This window comes from Sphaeramia orbicularis, chromosome 20 (assembly GCF_902148855.1).
Source record: "Sphaeramia orbicularis chromosome 20, fSphaOr1.1, whole genome shotgun sequence".
In the NCBI taxonomy this organism is placed as follows: Eukaryota; Metazoa; Chordata; class Actinopteri; order Kurtiformes; family Apogonidae; genus Sphaeramia; species Sphaeramia orbicularis.
Genome location: NC_043976.1, coordinates 32454919 through 32475976, shown reverse-complemented (window position 1 = coordinate 32475976; position 21058 = coordinate 32454919). Strand labels below are relative to the sequence as shown.

General features: G+C 34.4%; 1 protein-coding gene across 2 annotated transcripts in view; it reads right to left on the bottom strand.

The window, feature by feature from the left end:
- LOC115411568 (collagen alpha-1(XVIII) chain-like) overlaps positions 1–21058 on the bottom strand; it is a 192055-nt gene that overhangs the window by 25298 nt on the left and 145699 nt on the right. For both annotated transcript variants that reach the window (XM_030123758.1, XM_030123759.1), the window contains exons 7-16: positions 19552–19641; positions 11668–11797; positions 11452–11495; positions 9869–10069; positions 9683–9709; positions 6669–6731; positions 6497–6577; positions 6188–6235; positions 5848–5982; positions 4674–4727 (exon numbers count right to left, since the gene is read on the bottom strand). In XM_030123758.1, the coding sequence (XP_029979618.1) occupies positions 4674–4727; positions 5848–5982; positions 6188–6235; positions 6497–6577; positions 6669–6731; positions 9683–9709; positions 9869–10069; positions 11452–11495; positions 11668–11797; positions 19552–19641 (873 nt within the window). The remainder of the gene's footprint in view (positions 1–4673; positions 4728–5847; positions 5983–6187; positions 6236–6496; positions 6578–6668; positions 6732–9682; positions 9710–9868; positions 10070–11451; positions 11496–11667; positions 11798–19551; positions 19642–21058) is intronic.

The following is a 21058-nucleotide window of genomic DNA, read 5'->3' as shown; positions in this document are numbered from 1 at the left end:
TGTGTAGGCGGGTCTGAAAATTACATCAAGTACTGCAAAAAAAGTGGTTGAACAACAAAGGAAAACAAATCGATGTTTTGAGCTGTGATGACTGACAAGTAAGAGATAAGGCAGCTGTTTACAACACAGACTTGTTTACACTTAAGCCTGTCAGGATTATTAGTGCTTGGGATCACCTCATTAAGAGCCTGGCTCTTTGTGTTAATTATTTTGTTTGTGGGTAATTGTTTTTGCTAAGTGTGAAGTGCTTTAAGAGCTCTGCACAAGGGAAATCAGAGTGGCTCATATTAAAAGGCAGTGTCACAACAGCAGCTACACAACCATTAGCCCGTTCAGTTGTGTTAGTGCTTCAGTCACGTGTGAGAAAATACTTCAGCAGTTTTCATGCACTATGTGAACAAATGCATGAATTCAAAGAACATTTTTAAAAACTTCTTTTAACCCATAAAGCCCCAAACAGCCACTGGCAACCAAAACCATCTACTGACATAAAATGTTTAATAACTTCTGATCCACTAATTCTATCAATACATGTAAATAATTGGTATAAAATATAGTTTGTCATCTTTTCATGGTCATCAGATATGACCCATAGTTACCATGGAAACACCATCATCTTCAACAACATTGATTCACCAGTAAAACCCATTGGAGTTTGATCAATAACAGTAGATGGAGACACTTGGTTTATGTTCAGTTTATGATAGATTCAACTGAAAAAGTCAGTTTTCTCTGTTTTTGATACAACAACCCTCAGTTTTGTGTCTGTGCTTTATCACCTCACAGGTTTTCCCCGAATAATCACAGGTTTTCCAAGGACCAATTCTGGACCTGCTGCTGTGATCCTGCCCCTCTCCTGTGATAGTATTTATTATATAGTCCCATAGATGGTAGAGGTTTCTATTATTTGTACTAACTGTTGTAGTAGTAGTACAGTACAGGCCAAAAGTTTGGACACACCTTCTCATTCTTTGCATTTTCTTTATTTTCATGACTATTTACATTGTAGATTCTCACTGAAGGCATCAAAACTATGAATGAACACATGTGGAATTATGTACTTAACAAAAAAGTGTGAAATAACTGAAAACATCTCTTATATTCTAGTTTCTTCAAAGTAGCCACCCTTAGCTCTGATGACTGCTTTGCACACTCTTGCCATTCTCTTGATGAGCTTCAAGAGGTGGTCACCTGAAATGGTTTCCTAACAGTCTTGAAGAAGTTCCCAGAGATGCTTAGCACTTGTTGGCCCTTTTGCCTTCACTCTGCGGTCCAGCTCACCCCAAACCATCTCGATTGGGTTCAGGTCCGGTCACTGTGGAGGCCAGGTCATCTGGCGCAGCACTCCATCACTCTCCTTCTTGGTCAAATATCCCTCACACAGCCTGGAGGTGTGTTTGGGGTCATTGTCCTGTTGAAACATAAATGATGGTCCAACTAAACGCAAACCGGATGGAATGGCATGTCACTTCAGGATGCTGTGGTAGCCATGCTGATTCAGGTTGCCTTCAATCTTGAATAAATCCCCAACAGCGTCACCAGCAAAGCACCCCCACACCATCACACCTCCCCCTCCATGCTTCATGGTGGGAACCAAGCATGTAGCATCCATCCGTTCACCTTTTCTGCGTCGCACAAAGACACGGCGGTTGGATCCAAAGATCTCAAATTTGGACTCATCAGACCAAAGCACAGATTTCCACTGGTCTAATGTCCATTCCTTGGGTTTCTTGGCCCAAATAAATCTCTTCTGTTTGTTGCCTCTCCTGAGCAGTGGTTTCCTAGCAGCTATTTGACCATGAAGGCCTGATTCACGCAGTCTCCTCTTAACAGTTGTTGTAGAGATGTGTCTGCTGCTAGAGCTCTGTGTGGTATTCATCTGGTCTCTAATCTGAGCTGCTGTTAATTTGCGATTTCTGAGGCTGGTGACTCAGATGAACTTATCTTCAGCATCAGAGATGACTCTTGGTCTTCCTTTCCTGGGGCGGTCCTCATGTGAGCCAGTTTCGTTGGAGCGCTTGATGGTTTTTGCGACTGCACTTGGGGACACATTCAAAGTTTTTGAAATTTTCTAGACTGACTGACCTTCATTTCTTAAAGTAATGATGGCCACTCGTTTGTCTTTACTTAGCTGATTGGTTCTCGCCATAATATGCATTCTAACAGTTGTCCAATAGGGCTGTCAGCTGTGCATCAACCTGACTTCTGCACAACACAACTGATGGTCCCAACCCCATCAATAAGGCAAGAAATTCCACTAAGTAACCCTGACAAGGCACAGCTATGAAGTGAAACCATTTCAGGTGACTACCTCTTGATGCTCATCAAGAGAATGCCAAGGGTGTGCAAGGCAGTCATCAGAGCTAAGGGTGGCTACTTTGAAGAAACTAGAATATAAGAGATGTTTTCAGTTATTTCACACTTTTTTGTTAAGTACATAATTCCACATGTGTTCATTCATAGTTTTGATGCCTTCAGTGAGAATCTACAATGTAAATAGTCATGAAAATAAAGAAAATGCGAAGAATGAGAAGGTGTGTCCAAACTTTTGGCCTGTACTGTATATCCACTGTTAATACTTGTACGTGTAGTAGTAGTAGTATTAACAGTTATGGACATTTGTTCTGGTTAGTGGTATTTATACTAACACCAGCTGATCGACTTTTGACAGTTCTAGTTAATTTTTCTGTGCATCATGTTTGCTCCTGGAGGATTCTGTTGGGTTTCTTTAAATTAGCTTCAGAGTCTAGTTTCGACTAGCTCTATATATAAAGTGTCATGAGATAACTTTTGTTATGATTTGGCGCTATATAAATAAAATCTGATTGACTGATTTTAATCTGAGTTTTTATGAACATCTACATCAGGTGTCACCAACCCTGGTCTTGGAGAGCTAGACTCATGGCCAAAAGACTGATACTTGTTTTTACATTCAGCTGTCGATATCTTTGCTCAAAAAAAGTAACTTCCTCTGTTTCTGATATAATAACCCTCAACTTTAATCTGAGCTTTTACACTGTAAGCCCGGCCTTTGTATTTACTAAAATGCCTTAATTACAATGTACTTAAATGATTTAAGTTTTATTACATTACTATAGAATCTTAAGTATATTCTACTAATTTGTACACATAGTCGAAAGTACAAAAAAGTTGAAGATGAATGGATTTAAATCACTAAGTTGTAGTCGTGACCACACCTTTTTATCTCAACATTGCATTGTGGGTATTGGGCATGTTGTTGAAAATGTGTTATTTTTATGTGCAGGGGTTCAGCGGGGTTGTGTTGTTAGTGCTAATTTTGACTTGATATGTGTACGGCAATGTTTATTGGCCTTTTTGTGTTTGTTTTTGTATTTTTGTAGAGCTGCACCATGAGTCAGAGCCATAGGCCCAACAATGGTTTTCCTGTTCCTCTATAATTGTTTTAGTTTTATGTGAATCTTTATGCTTTGCCAAACTGAAAACACTTCCTGTACTGACAAATTACTTTGAGTTAACTTCCTGCCTAACTTCCATACTTGCTACAATGTATTAAACTGAATAAATAAAACAATTTATATGGCAAAATAGTTAAATTTAAATCTACTTTGAATTGAATACAATGAACTGATGATATTAAGTCTAATGATTAAACAAAGCAATTGACATTGCAACAAATTTTAAGTTAAATTAATTTGGCATTTAGTGTGTTCTTTAAATAGCAATTCCATTCAAATCAAGCATTTAAGTTGAATACACTCAAGTTTTCATTACTTCATTACTTAAAAATTTTAAGGTAACCGGTTTACTAAAATTTTGAAAGTAAACTCAACTTACTCGGTCTTACAGTGTATGAACATCCACATTATTAGCAAATAAATAAAGGAAAATACCTGATTTTTATGGGAAAATGCAAAAGACAGAGGATAATATCACAACAAATAGTGATAAGTCACTGAAGGAAGGTTAAATAGAGAGAAAAATTCATTTGGGAAGTGACGTACAAGTAGCACTGGGTCTTTATGGGTTAAGACCAACAATGCTGACAGATTCTTAAAGGTGCTGGAGTCTTTCGTGACCAATTTTTCATCAAATCTGTCAAACCTCAGTCATAGCCTAAGTATCACGAATCTGTGAGTCTTTCTGTGATTACTCACCTGAATCTCTTGCATTACGGTGAACAATTTCTTCGTGCCATCCACCATAAACAGTCCATGTGTTTACAAACAAGCTGTGAGGTTACTTGGGCATCTTTGGAATTTTGTCGCGACGTGCATTGTGGGAAGCGAAGGCTCGCGCAGCCACCTTATAGCAGCAGCTGAACAGACAAGATTGGAAACAGCAGGAACTCCCTTCCTTCTGTGCATATTCCTCCAGTTGTTTTCATGTTTCTGCGTGTTTGTTTCATCCATATAATACCATATGGTCGTGCTGCCGCTGTCAGGTGGCTGTGTGAACCTAAGTTTCCCACAATGCACGTTGCGACAAAATTCTGAAGATGCCCGAGTGACGTCACCGGTCGGTTTGTAAACACACGGTTAACAACAGAAAGACTTACAGATTCGTGATAATTAGGCTATGACTGAGGTTTTACAGATTGATGAAAAATTAGTCATGAAAGTCTCCAGCACCTTTAAAAGTCAACTTAGTATATATCACACGTGTGTTTGTCTTTAGTGTGAATACATTCTCACCTTGTCTCCCTTCTCCCCTGCAGGCCCTGGATCACCATCCTTTCCATCGACTCCCTGCAAAGGTGATAAAATGCTATTAACATTTCAGACTTCACATGAATACATGACCTTTTTGGGAGAATCTGCACTTTCATTTAATGGCTTGCATGGATTAAAAAATTTTTTTTTTACAACAAAGGTTTAACCTAAGTTCAAGCAAACAAGACTAATTAGCTCCCACAAAATGATGAGGCTAAATCCTTGAAGCGTTTTAAGCACTGTAGAAACATTATAACCCTGTGAGTTTTATTTTCTTACGGTTAGTAAAAGCATCTAACATTGTAAAAAGACACATTTTCCCCAACACACACTGCAGCTCAAAACCATGTTCAGAAGCTGTTGAAGTTTCTGCCAAAAGGCTGTTAGCTCTCTATGGTAAAAAAAAAAAAAAGTGCATGACCTGTTTGAGCTTCTGATGTCTCAGTGCATATGTATTCTAGTGCCCTGCTGAGGAGTAACATCAACTAGACACACTGATCCTCTTAAACCAGCTTTTTTTTTTTATTCACTCTATATACACATGCTTCAAAAAGTCCTGTTTCCATTACATCTCAATACTTTATTTTCTTATGTCTTAGGGCAAAAAGCAGTGGCTGGAAAGCGGTGAATGAACATGGTATTTAGAATAAAGCTGGGGAAAATACTGTCTTTTCAGCCCCTTGGATTTGCAGGGACCACATCTGAATACCTGACCAGACCCAGAACCAGACCAAGAGCCAGACCCAGAACCAGAGCCAGACTCAGAACCAGACCCAGACCCAGAACCAGAGCCAGACTCAGAACCAGAGCCAGACCAAGAGCCACTAAACCACTCTTCAATGACCTGAAAACAGATTCTAAATCAGTAATAACAAAGGTTCTGAATCCCAGAGAGACTGAGGTGTAGTTGGAAAACTGTACAGACACGGAGCTTGTGTAGTTTTACACATCACTAGCTACAATAAATCACATTTGAGAGAAATTCTTGATCGTATGTCTCCTCTGGCTTTCTAAAGTTAAGTTAATAACTGATGTTACTTGCAGGAGATCATCAATAAAAGCTGACGGGTCATTATCTACATTTAATAAGATATTAATTATGAAGAAGTAATTGTGAGATCGTGTATGTAAAAGGAGAAAGGAAAGAAAAACTCACAGGGAGTCCAGGTTCACCCTTCTCTCCATCTATCCCATCTCTTCCGGGAGCCCCAGGCGGTCCCGGAAACAGGTCCTCGCTCGGGGGTCCAGGAAGGCCTGGCTGACCAGGGGGCCCCGGAGGTCCAGGAGGTCCCTAGAAGAAGTCACACAAATAGGAACGGTAATGGTATATATGTATTTTTGGGTTTTCTGTACAGCAACAGGAAAGGAAAGCTGTAACATGATGATGAGAAACAGAACAAAGATATAAAGAATCAATGCAAGATGAGTCACAGCAAAAGAGGAATCCGATGCCAAATAGAGAGAAGAATGTTGAAGAGTTCCTGAAGGTCACTCACTCTAAGAATCTCTGCATCGCTATCGAAGTCTTCAAATCCTGAACCCTCCTGCAAGACATAACCAGGCCAGACAGTTAACGAACTATTGAATAAGATTGGGCCATATTATGATTATAAATGATTAACTCCTCTACTCAAAATTCACACCTGAGTATAAAGTTTGAGCCATAATAGCCTGATATCACCCCATTTATTTGACAGTAATCCCATAAAGTCATTCTTACATGTACGCAATAAAGTGAAAATACCAACCAGGTTTTATGGCGACCTTGTGAAAGTCAAAATAAAGGATCCTCAATAATAGCCTACCATGATTATAGATGACTTGCTGGGTCGTCCCGGAGGTCCAGGAGGCCCTGGAGGACCCGGCAGTCCAACACCGGTATCACCCTAAAGGTTAGGAATTCATATATTCTTGTGTTTGTTTTATATATTAGTGTGATATCATATAGTGTGGTTGAAAAACAGGGATGTTATCTACCTTTTCCCCTTTAGGTCCAGGGTCTCCAGGCATACCTGGGAATCCTGGAATCCCAGTCTGTCCCTGATGAGAGGACGGAAGGGTCAAAGATAAAGCTAAGCACACTGATACCATTTTAGAAGTAGATCCAGTAAAGGAAAGAGGGGTGATGATTTAACCCTTTCATGCATGACTTATGAAAAAAACTTGTGTATTTTTTTTTTTGTTTGTTTGTTTTTAGATTGATTTTATTACTCAAAATTAGGCTAAAGTTGAAATGCATTTTTATTTTTTTTAAATTTTTTTTGGTACATATTGTTTTATTAAGAAGATATTTAACCTCCAGGGACCCAGGAATATAAAAGTTTTGGCTTTTTTAAATAAAAATAGTTGCCTGTATTGGAAAAGTCATGATGCAGCAGTTTTTTCAGATGCGTTTAAAAAAAAAAAAAAAAAAAATGGAATGTCCTTTGTGGTGGACTTTTTTTTTTTTTTTTTGTATAAAGCTGTGAAACTCTTGTCTACAAATATGGACAAAAAAACGATTGCTGGGTCTTAGGAGGTTAAATTTATGAGATCACAGCAGACCAAATACTAAAACTAAAATGATATTTTTTTCATTGTATTGCTTAGGGTCTATAGCGACTGCCCCCATGTGATTTGGAGAATATTGTCTTTATAACCCTTTGGAAAGTGAGCTTCAACTATGGCTACGTTCAGACAGCAGGTCTTAATGCACAATTCGGATTTTTTGGAGAAATCTGATTTTTTCATGTACTTGTTCATATTACACATTAAATGCGACTTGTATCAGTTTTGAGTATGAACAGAATGTGACCCTGAAGTGACCCACATGCGCTAAAGAGATCCTGATGTAATACGTGACAACGTAAGCACGCACTGTGTTTATAGAAGTAAGTATGGAGGGATGCAGAATTGTGACGGTTGTCGCATTTCAGTGATGTAAAGGTCGGATAAATGCGACCTGGCTGTTCAGACTGAAGTCGCATTGCAAAATATCAGATATGTATCGGATTTAGGACCATATATGAAAGTGGCCTGGGTCGGATTTGAAAACATCGGATTTGTGCTGTTCAAACTGTCTTTAACAGATCGGATACAGGTCACATATGGGCAAAAAAATCGGATTCGGGCCACATTTGCCTGCAGTCTGAACGTAGCCTTAGTGTCTCCAACTCCATGGGTTTTACTCACTGTTGTAGAAGATGACGGTGTGTTGAGCCGCATCATGTAATAAATTCCCATTATGTAATAAAAGTTCAAAATGTAATAAGAATGTCACGTCATCTTGTAATAAAGCCGCATTATGTAATAAACTGACGCATTTTGTAATAAACTACCTCAGTGCATTATGTAGTAAATTTTTTCGCATATATCGGATTTGTGCTGTTCAAACTGTCTTTAACAGATCGGATACAGGTCACATATGGGCAAAAAAATCGGATTTGGGCCACATTTGCCTGCAGTCTGAATGTAGCCTATGTGTCCACAAATGTGGACGTCATGCATGAAGGGGTTAATACTGTTGCTGCCGTAAGTTTGGGGGAAAAAAATGGTATACAACATACAATTGACAAAATATATATAAACTTATTGAAAATGTATTAATGTTCCATTGTGGGAACTTCATGGTATCCAGTATAATCAGCGAACATGATTTAATAAAGTCACAAATTCAGTTGCTTCACATGTTAGCATGAATGGGTCGACTTGCACAGGATATTAAAACCAGTAAAACTTTGAAATATTGATCTTGTTTGTATTTACACTTGTATAATTTCCGGATATTGGTTTATTATTCTCATCTGGAACCATGAAACTTCTGTTAGGTTTACTTTTTTTTTTATTTATTTATTTTTTTTTTAGAGTTTTGTCCAAGTGTTGTCTCCTGTGAGAACATTGTTTACATATATAGTTGCAGAAAAAATTATTAGACCATCAAAAATCATCACAAACAATGGTTATGCAAACAAGTACTAACTCCTGTGTGTATCATGTGACTAAAACAGACAAAAAAGAAAACATGGAATGCCTAAAAGCACTGTTTTTGTCAGTACAATGCCATAGATATTGATGTAAGAACTGAAGTGATTTTGGTTATTATCAAGAAAACATGGAAAATGGATAGATATCAGCTCTGAAATTAAACTCTAATGAGCTATTTTTGCTGTTGTCATTATACAGGGGTTGGAAAAAATAATGGAAACACCTTCACCTCAAGATGATAATGCCCCAATCCATACAGCTAGAATTGTTAAAGAATGGCATGAGGAACATTCTAATGAAGTTGAGCATCTCGTATGGCCGGCACAGTCCCCAGACCTCAACATTATTGAGCATTTATGGTCAGTTTTAGAGATTCAAGTAAGACGTCAATTTCCACCGCCATCGTCTCTAAAAGAGTTGGAGGGTATTCTAACTGAAGAATGGCTTAAAATTCCTTTGGAAACAATTCACAAGTTGTATGAATCAATACCTCGGAGAATTGAGGCTATAATTGCTGCAAAAGGCAGACCTACACCATATTAAATTATATTTTGTTGATTTTTTAAGGAGTTTCCATTATTTTGTCCAACCCCTGTATTTGTCCAAACAAAAGTACCTTTAGTTGTACCAGGCATTAAAATGAACAAGAAATTGAAGAAAACAAGAGTGGTCTAATAATTTTTTCCGCATCTGTAAATACAAAAAAAAACAAAAAAAAAACATAGTCAAATTTGATTAAAAATAGTGAATACATAGAAAAATTCTGTAGAGTTAAATGTACATACATCATAATAAAGGACAGTCATATCAGCCAAACTAAATCTGTGAGTTATCCAAGTGTCCAGTCAACAGTTCCCTACAGACAATAGGTTTGAGCATCCGGCCGACTGTAATGTGAAGCATACACTGAAACAGTATCTGCATACTCAAAATGAGAGCAGTCCAGTCCTGCAGAAGTTTATTTAGACACTAAAAAATGACTCCTGCCTGGACCTATAAATCTATTGGACTGAATCCACTTTACTTACTGGGACGCCGGCTTCACCTTTGCTTCCCTGGAGAAAACACAAAAATGGAAACCAGTTCATTATTATATTTTGACCTGAAGGACTGACGTAAACAACAGGCTGTGCTCTAAATAACTCCCATACACTTAACTAAAACACACACCTTTAAGTACTGCAAATGCTATTAAAAGACTACATTTAACTTACACGCTCTCCATCTTTCCCAGGAGCTCCGGGCAGGCCTGGTGATCCTGGTTGCCCTTGTGGACCCCGGGGTCCAGGTAATTCTTCCCCTCCAGACACCCTCCACTCCTCTGATGCTTGCCCTGGTGGGCCAGGAGGTCCTGGGGGACCAGCTGGACCTGGATCACCTCGCTCCCCCTTTTGCCCCGGTGACATCAGGATGGGCTGATGGGAGGACGGACTCACATTTGACTAATGTATTCATATATTGACTGAAATATAATAATAATAATAATAATAATAATAATAATAATAATAATAATAATAATAATAATAATAATAATAAACTTTATTGCAGACACAAGTCCACATCCCACAAGCACACAACATACAGAATAAATAAATGTAATAATAATAATAATAATAATAATAATAATAATAATAATAATAATAATAATAATAATAATAATAATAATAAACTTTATTGCAGACACAAGTCCACATCCCACAAGCACACAACATACAGAATATATTATTATTATTATTATTATTATTATTATTATTATTATTAATAATAATAATAATAATAATAATAATAATAATAATAACAATAATAATGAACTTTATTGCAGACACAAGTCCATATACCACAAGCATACAACATACAGAATATAATATTATTATTATTATTATTATTATTATTATTATTATTATTATTATTAATATTAATATTAATAATAATAACTTTATTGCAGACACAAGTCCATATACCACAAGCACATAATAATAATAATAATAATAATAATAATAATAATAATAATAATAATAATAATAATAATAATAATAGATTTTATTTATGTGGCACTTTTTGCAGAAAGTGCTTTACAATAAAATCAGGAGTAAAATACATTACATACACAGACACAGGCGTAAAAGTATAAAACCAAAAGGTTATAAAACCCACCCTTAACTAAAAAAAATGTCTAAACAAGAAGGTCTTCAGTTGCTTTTTAAATAACTCAATGGAGTTTAAGGTCATATTTAAGATAATATTACTTATCTGTGCAGAGGAGTTATAGTATCTAATAAATCTAATATTTTTAGAACTTCAATGATTAATCAACTACTTGCTGACTGCTACATTTATTAACTAAATTTGATAATCAATAATTAGTTTGAGTACTTTTTTTTTAGTTTAAATTACCAGATTCCATCTTCTCAAATGGGAATATTTGGTGTTTTCCCTCCACTGTGTCAATTTAGACTTTTCAGAACAACGTATTGGCCTTTGGGAAACACTTTTTCACTGTTTTTTTTGACGCTTTAGGACCAAAAATTAACAACATTAGATGAAAATTTTATCAGCAGATTAATTGACACTGAACATTATTTTAATTTTATTAATTAGCTGCAGCCCTACTTTTTATGAAAGGATTTCTTTTTATCGCTAGTATTTCCTGTGACGGGTGAGAAAATGTTGAGTTTTATTTATAAAAGGAAGTGATAATCCCACTGCAGAATAGAATGATACTATACAACCTTATAGACAAATGTACTGTATGTATTGCATTATTTCCTCAAACAGACAAAAAAACAAAAATACTTACTGTGTCAGGTGTGGAGACTGGAGTAGTAGTGTATGCTGATCTTACTGTGACACAGAAAAAGTGAACATGTTAAAAATACAGCAACATTTTAACACAATTACCACAGAAATGTATTAAAATGTATAGAAAACCATTGAGGTCAGTATGTCTTTCAGCACTCTCTGCTGGTAGATTTAGGAAATAACACATCACTGGCAGAGTTAGAATAGTTTGTACCTCTAACTGTGGTCATCTCCATCTCCTGTCCTGAGGTTTCAGCTGCATCTTCATCATCATTGTCGAAGGACGCCTCAGTGGGCGGAGCTGGGACTGGAGTGCTGTGAAGGTTCTCCAACTCTGGGAGGGGCTGCAAACAGTAGAAGAGTAAAGCGAAAGGTTTTCTCTTCGTGTGGATACAATTATTATTAGTTTTATTAGTTTATAAAGAGCCACTGTGGTGAATGCAGAAACAAAAACCACTAACTTTGACTGTGTCTTTTATTTTCTTTTTTCTATGTTATGACAGCTAGAGTTATTTTCTGTATTTTTTCTTTTTTTTTTTTGTTTGTAGGCTTTATTTTTGCCTATTATATGTCATGTTAAACCAAACAATTCTGATTCCAATATAACAAATACACCGCAGGGGAGTTGGGAAACTATTACTGTTGCATGTCTCTTTATTGTTTTTTTTTTTTTTTTTTTCTTAACTGTCAACTGAAAAAACAGAATGTGCTCATACCTCATAGTAATCAATACATCTCATGCAAAATGACACGTACTGTGACAGTAAACATAGAAAGCTTGCTGCCATATTTATTGTTGGTTATGTTATGTTCAATTAGCATCATTTCACCAGTGGCAAAGGCTGAGATTTTTCTGTTATATCGAAAAAAAAGTTTAATGAATATATAACTTCACTATATCATTTAATACATGATGAGTGATAAATAACAACAAAACAAAATAAATAAACAGAAAATAAGTCTGTTATTGGCCGAACTGTCATTTTAACCCATAAAGACCCAGTGTATTTTTGTGGCAGTTCCCAAATGATTTTCTCTCACTGTTTATCTTTTCTTTAAGTGATTTATCATCATTTATCACATTATTATACTCTGTATTTTGCTTTATTTCAGTGAAAATCATGTATTTTCCTATATTTAATTCACTGATCATGTAGATGTTCATTAAAGATCAGATTAAAGTTGAGGGTTATTTTGTCAAAAACAGAGAAAATTGAAGAAAAACTGACTTTTTCATTCAAATAAAACTGCAGGTCATTTCTTTTAAATCATGCGTGTCAAACTCATTTTGGTTCAGGGGCCATATTTGATCTCAAGTGGGCCAGACCAGTGAAATAATGGCTTAATAACCTATAAATAATGATAAATCCAAGTTTTTCTTTTTTTTAGTACAAAAAACCCCAATTAAATTATGAAAATATTTACATTTTTCAAAAAAAACATGTGAATAGCCTGAAAAAACAAAAATTTCATTTGAAAAATTAGTGCAATTTGAACAATACAGGGTGTCCCATAAGTCTCCATACATAGGAAAAATAAACGTTTCTTGACATAAACCATTTTTATTTATATAATATGCTCTATATGACTGCCATTTTGTCGGGAACACATTTCAGTGTGTGTCCTCCACTGCTGAAGAACTATAAAGAAGAAATATAAAGAAATACATGTTAGAACCATATGTATTATGTCTCCTATGTATGGAGACTTATGGGACACCCTGTATTATGCCTCGACTTATTATTTATACATGTGCATTACACACAATGTTACATAAACATTTGGTAACAGGCAGAATATTGTTAAAATTCAGGAAAAGTTTGGAACTAAAATTTGAACAATTTCTACAATAATCCATCTCTTATTATTAACACAACTCCAGATGACAGTGGATCCATAAATGCACCAAAACATTTAGTAACAGGCTGAATATTGTTAAAATTGCACATTTCGGGTTGTTCATCTTTGTTTTTATTTATGTATTTATTTGCGTTTTATTGTGGAAAAAATAGTTTTGTAAATGTAAATATTTTCGCAGTGTAATCTTATTTTTTTCACTTAAATTTTTTCCACATAATTTTTCACAAAGAAAATCTGTTGTTGTCATTATTTATGGGTTATTGTGTTGTTATTTTTACTGGAGATCACATTGGTCTGTACCTGTGGAACCTGAACCAAAATGATTTTGACAGCCTTGACTGTTAGGTGAATTTTTGCTCTTTCATCCTGCGGGCTGGAATGGAACCTTTGGCGGGCCAGATTTGGCCCCCGGGCCGCATGTTTGACACCTGTGTTTTAATTCAAGGTTAAAGACTCATTTGTTTCCTTCGATTAAAGAGTTTTTTCAGTTCTAATACCTGCACTGCAACTCACAATTTTAACTGTCTTGATTGATTTAACATTAAATTCTTAACTTTAGTCCAGACTGTTTCTAGCTTTTGTTTTAACTGTCTCTTATTCCTGTTTTAATTGGCTTCTTTATTATTATTATTTTTTTTTTTATCTTTTCTGCACGTTCCTTTTTGTTTAATGCTTTATTCTCTATAATTTTAATATAATTTCATGCCTTTGTAAAGCACTTTGAATTGCCTTGTGTATGAATGGCGATATATAAATAAATTTGCTGTGCCTTGCAAAAAAAGGTGACATTTTCATCATAATATATCATTTACTGAACATAAACCCAGTGTGTCCATCCACTGTCATTGCTCAGACTTCATTGGTTTTACTGGTGAATCAATGTTGTAGAAGATGACGGTGTTTCTGGAGCCTCTGAACGTCCAGATGGGTCATATCTGATGACCGTGAAAAGATGACAAACTATATTTTACACCAATTATTTACATGTATTGATAGAATTAATAGATCAGAAGTTATTAAACATTTTATATCAGTAGATGCTTTTGCTTGCTGCCTGTTTGGGTCTTTATGGGTTAAACTGGTACCAGCATGAGTGCCGAATTTGCAACCAATGCATCCCTGAATAAATCTTTTCCTCACTGAAAAACCTCTGATCTGGGATTTATTAAGTTGCTGACAGCCTCACGATGCTAAAGAAAAAATATTTCAAAGACCCGCTTCAAACTGTCATAAAAAGAGCTCACGCTTCCATAACTACTACGATCCCAGTTATAACATAAGACACAGATGAGTTTGTGAAAGAATTCCCTGAGCATCAGTGAAGAATAGTCAAACCAAATGGGCTTAGTTCAGCACAAAGAAAGGAAATGGATGGTCTGCTTTTGTGTATTTAATCTGGGCAAATGGTCATTTATTTAATCTACTTCTTGGATGGAAGGTCAACAAGCAGTCAGACGGTGGAGACTCCAGGAAATTACATGCACTATCACCTCTGTCTCATAACAAACTATGCATTTTTCCAAGATATTAGATGACAGTCGCGGAAAAAATTATTAGACCACCTTTGTTTTCTTCAATTTCTTGTTCATTTTAATGCCTGGTACAACTAAAGGTACATTTGTTTGGACAAATATAATGATAACAACAAAAATAGCTCATAAGAGTTTAATTTCAGAGCTGATATCTATCCATTTTCCATGTTTTCTTGATAATAACTAAAATCACTTCAGTTCTTCCATCAATATCTATGGCATTGTACTGACAAAAACAGTGCTTTTAGACATTCCGTGTTTTCTTTTCTGTCGGTTTTAGTCACATGATCAAGGTCAAGGTCAAGGTTACTTTATTTATACCTGTAGGTAGATTTGTTTTGCAGTCTAGGTGATTGCCTTGGCATTACAACAACACATACATTGAACATGCAAGACAGGCGCTTGATCACGCTTACAGACAGGACAAAAAGTGCTCAGTGTTTCACCATTCATCGGTATAGCAGCATTGATAGGTAAAAGAATAAAATAAATAAAAACAAGATGCAATAAAAACACAATAAAAACCAGAAAGGGTAAAATAAAAACTATCTGGGATAAAACCAGGATAAGAACATAAAATTTAAAAAAATGTAAAAATTTAAAAAATTTGAAGTTGCAATAATAATACATAAAGCAAAGAAATGGGATAAATAACTAAATAAGTTGGTAAAGTGCAATGTCACATGATACACACAAAAGTTAGTACTTAATTGCATAACCATTGTTTTTGATGACTTTTGATGGTCTAATAATTTTTTTGTTTGTTTGTTTGTTTGTTTTTTTTGTTTGGACAAATATAATGATAACAACAAAAATAGCTCATAAGACTTTAACCCATAAAGGCCCAAACATCCACCGGCGATGTAATGTACTGATGTAAACTGTCTAATAGTTGTTGATCCACTAATCCTATCAATACATGTAAATAATTGGTGTAAAATACAGATATTCATCTTTTCATGGTCATCAGATATGACCCATTTGGACATTCAGAGGCTCTGTAGTTACCGTGGAAACACCGGCATCTTCTACAACAGTGATTCATCAGTAAAACCCATGGAGTTGGATCAATGACAGTGGATGGAGACACCTGTTTTTATGTTCAGTTAATGACAGATTTTTACTGAAAATGTCACTTTTTCTTCAGTTTTTTTTTCTCTTTCTGATATAACAACCCTTAACTTTAATCTGAGCTTTTATGAACATCTACATGATCAGTACAATAATATAGGAAATTCTATAATTTTTACTGAAAACATGCTAAATACAGAGGATAATATTATAATAAATGGTGATAAATCACTTAAGAAAAGTTAAATATAGAGAAAATTGCCACAGTAGTTGCACTGGGTCTTTATGGTTTAATTTAAAAGCTGATATCTATCCATTTTTTGTGTTTTCTTGATAATAACCAAAATCACTTCAGTTCTTCCATTAATATCTATGGCATTGTACTGACAAAAACAGTGCTTTTAGGCATTCCATGTTTTCCTTTCTGTCTGTTCTAGTCACACGATACACACAGGAGTTAGTATTTGATTGCACAACCATTATTTTAGATGACTTTTGATGGTCTAATATTTTTTTTTGTTTGTTAGTTTGGACAAATATAATGATAACAACAAAAATAGCTCATAAGACTTTAACCCATAAAGGCCCAAACATCCACCGGCGATGTAATGTACTGATGTAAACTGTCTAATAGCTGTTGATCCACTAATCCTATCAATACATGTAAATAATTGGTGTAAAATACAGATATTCATCTTTTCATGGTCATCAGATATGACCCATTTGGACATTCAGAGGCTCTGTAGTTACCGTGGAAACACCGTCATCTTCTACAACATTGATTCACCAGTAATACCCATGGAGTTCGATCAATGACAGTGGATGGAGACACCTGTTTTTATGTTCAGTTAATGACAGATTTTTACTGAAAATGTCACTTTTTCTTCAGTTTTTTTTCTCTTTCTGATATAACAACCCTTAACTTTAATCTGAGCTTTTATGAACATCTACATGATCAGTACAATAATATAGGAAATTCTGTAATTTTTTACTGAAAAAATGCAAAATACAAAGGATAATATTATAATAAATGGTGATAAATCACTTAAGAAAAGTTAAATATAGAGAAAATTGCCACAGTAGTTGCACTGGGTCTTTATGGTTTAATTTAAAAGCTGATATCTATCCATTTTCCATGTTTTTCTTGATAATAACTAAAATCACTTCAGTTCTTCCATCAATATCTATGGCATTGTACTGACAAAAACAGTGCTTTTAGGCATTCCATGTTTTCTTTTGTGTCTGTTCTAGTCACATGATACACACAGGAGTTAGTACTTGATTGCAAAACCATTATTTTTGATGACTTTTGATGGTCTAATATTTTTATTTTTGTTCGGACAAATATAGTGATAACAAAAATAGCTCATAAGACTTTAACCCATAAAGGCCCAAACATCCACCGGCGATGTAATGTACTGATGTAAACTGTCTAATAGCTGTTGATCCACTAATCCTATCAATACATGTAAATAATTGGTGTAAAATACAGTTTGTCATCTTTTCATGGTCATCAGATATGACCCATTTGGACATTCAGAGGCTCTGTAGTTACCATGGAAACACCGGCATCTTCTACAACATTGATTCATCAGTAAAACCCATGGAGTTGGATCAATGACAGTGGATGGAGACACCTGTTTTTATGTTCAGTTAATGACAGATTTTTACTGAAAATGTCACTTTTTCTTCAGTTTGTTTTCTCTTTCTGATATAACAACCCTTAACTTTAATCTGAGCTTTTACGAGCATCTACATGATCAGTACAATAATATAGGAAATTCTATAATTTTTACTGAAAAAATGCTAAATACAGAGGATAATATTATAATAAATGGTGATAAATCACTTAAGAAAAGTTAAATATAGAGAAAATTGCCACAGTAGTTGCACTGGGTCTTTATGGTTTAATTTAAAAGCTGATATCTATCCATTTTCCATGTTTTTCTTGATAATAACCAAAATCACTTCAGTTCTTCCATCAATATCTATGGCATTGTACTGACAAAAACAGTGCTTTTAGGCATTCCATGTTTTCTTTTCTGTCTGTTTTAGTCATATGATACACACAGGAGTTAGTACTTGATTGCAAAACCATTGTTTTAGATGACTTTTGATTTTTTCTGTGACTGTATGCTTTTCTAAGATTTTAGTTTCTAACATGTAGTGGCATCTAGTGTTGAATCTGCAGATTGCAACCACTTAAAATCCTATTGGAAAAAGCCAATGTTTGTTCTGTCTGGTCCTCACTCAAACACAGTTAAAAAGTAAAAATCTACCTTAAGACAGGACGCCAAATGCTATAAAATGTAAAAAAGGAGAAGGGGTTTAAAGAGGAGCTACTGTAGAAACAACAGTGTATGCTTTTCTTCTGTGGATAGAAAAGGTTCAGTCTACGTTAAAAACAAAACAAAACAAAACAAAACAAAACAAAACAAAACAAAACACAATGACTGATATTTTAAAAACATTATTATGAATTCTGTATTTTATTTCTGCATATACATCCTCCTAAATTTTATACGTTGCTTTCTAAAGGTGCAGTCTATACGATTTAGAACAGGGGTGTCAGACTCATTTTAGTTCAGAACATTAAAATTAAAAAAAAAAAAAAAAAAGAAATTATGCAGATAATTATTTACATTTACAAACTATCCTTTCACAAAAAAACATGTGAATAACCTCAAAAAAAAAGAAATTTTGTGAGAAAAATATGCGCAATTTTAACACTTAAATGCCTCAATTTATCATTTGTACATGTGCATTACAAACATTTGGTAACAGGTTTAATATTGTTAAAAATTTGGAGTTTGGAACTAAAATAAAAACAATTTCTCATTCAATATCTCATTTGTTAGTCATTATTCTTTTTGGTTCTCATCCCATCTGGTCACTTTCTCACAAAGAAATTTAGAACTCATTTTCTACTCACCCTTAATGATAATTTTAGGTCATTTTTTTATATTTCAAAGTAAAAATACAGTAAACATACAGCCCCTTTAAACAAAAACTTCATATATTTACGATAGAAGTCGACCGATATGGGTTTTTCTAAGGCCAATGTGAATTTTTTAAAAATTTGGTAAGCTGATGGTTGATATTTCAAGCCGATTTTTTTTTTTTTTTAAGCACATTGACCGTAAAATGCAATTGAAACACTCAAATAATTAAGATTTTTATGCAGCAAAATAAATGAAATTATTAATACACATACATATACACATACACATTAACATTTACTGACCGTCAAGTGCTGCCCAAACAGCTGCCTGATCAAATATCTTATAATATTTTTACTACTGATAAAATATCGGCTTAAAAAAAAAAAAAAAAAATTAAGACCGATGGCCGACACTGAAAAAAATCTGTATATCGGTTGGCTGATATATATCGGCCTACCTCTAATTTACGGCCTGGCTACGAGACGCCCCATAGTATCAGAGTTAGCTAACGTCGGAGGATTACTCTGTCCTCACTTTCTTTTTTCTAAAAGCGCAGAGCGGGCAGAGATCAACTCATAAGGCCATGTTCCAGCCTCTACCAGGCCTGTAAAGATAAGAACTGTTGCTTTTGGTCCGAGTCCAGCCGGCAAAAAAAGAAAACCGTGGACATTGTGTGTGCATTCATACACTCACCATGTACTCTCTCTCCTCCACAGTCTTCTTCACTTCATCCATTCCCTCAAGGTCGTCATATGCATCATCACCACTTCCATATCCTGAGGCCTGGACATAGATATGAGAGCAGAGAAGAAGGAGTCACAACATCAACACCATTAAATGTTCTTTCACTGATGTATTAGTATTAGTTACAAGGTTTAATTTGTCCTGTGTAAAGTATGTGTCTATGTGTACATGTATATATATGTGTGTATATGTATGTATGTGCATGTATGTATGTCTATATATATATATATATATATATATATATATATATGTATATATGAGCTCGTTTATTAACTGACTACTTCCTTGCAGTGTATTTATTTATTTTATTTTATTGTCTCCTGGGTCAGTTTTTATGCACTTTTTTATATAAATATTTATAGATGTACGTGGCTTTTTATAGAATTTTTTTTATAGAATGTTCTTTCTAGTATTTATTATCTGACTCTGTGAAATGACCGCACAGGAATTCCTATATGTATATGCACAAATGGCCAATAAACTTTGGAATCTTTTTTTTTTTTTTTTTATTCTACTAAGCTCTATTCTTATGGCACTTTGTTAAATTGTAATTTTTTTTTGGTTATATTTTCTTAACTTTTTTTTTAGTTTTTGTAATTTTATATTCACTGTATTCTTTTTTCTGTAGCAATGGTGTTTGCAAATACTGCTACTGCTTCTATTCTATTCTATTCTATTCTATTCTATTCTATTCTGTACATATTTATTCTTTCATTTTATATTTAGTTATTTATTACACTACCTCACCAGTATCTTATAAGTCATTTAATCTCAGGTGTTTTTTTTTTTTTTTTTTTAACTATATGTGTTTTTAATGTTGACCTGCATCGTTATTTCATTCTGCAGCGCATCTTTGATGTAATTTGCCTGAATGACAATAAAGTAATCTGATTTTTCTTTTCTCTTCTCTTCTCTTCTCTTCTCTTCTCTTCTCTTCTCTTCTCTTCTCTTCTCTTCTCTTCTCTTCTCTTCTCTTCTCTTCTCTTCTCTTCTCTTCTCTTCTACTATTCTATTGTACACTTTCACATTGTATTCTATTCTACTCTATTCTATTGTACACTTTCACATTCTATTCTATTCTATTCTATTCTATTCTATTCTATTCTATTCTATTCTATTCTATTGCTTTCTATTCTATTCTACACTTTCACATTCTATTCTATTCTATTCTATTCTATTCTATTCTATTCTACACTTTCACATTCTATTCTATTCTACTGTTCTATTTTGTGTAGAATGTGTAGAGTGTAGGATATAATAGAATAGAACAGAATGCAATAGATAGAAAAGAATAGATAGAATACAACAAAATAGAACAGTAGAATACAATACAATAGAATAGAATAGAACAGAATGCAATAGAATAGAATAAAATAGAATGTGAAAGTGTAGAATAGAATAGAATAGAATGTGAAAGTGCATTATAGACTATTGCATTCTATTCTATTCTATTCTA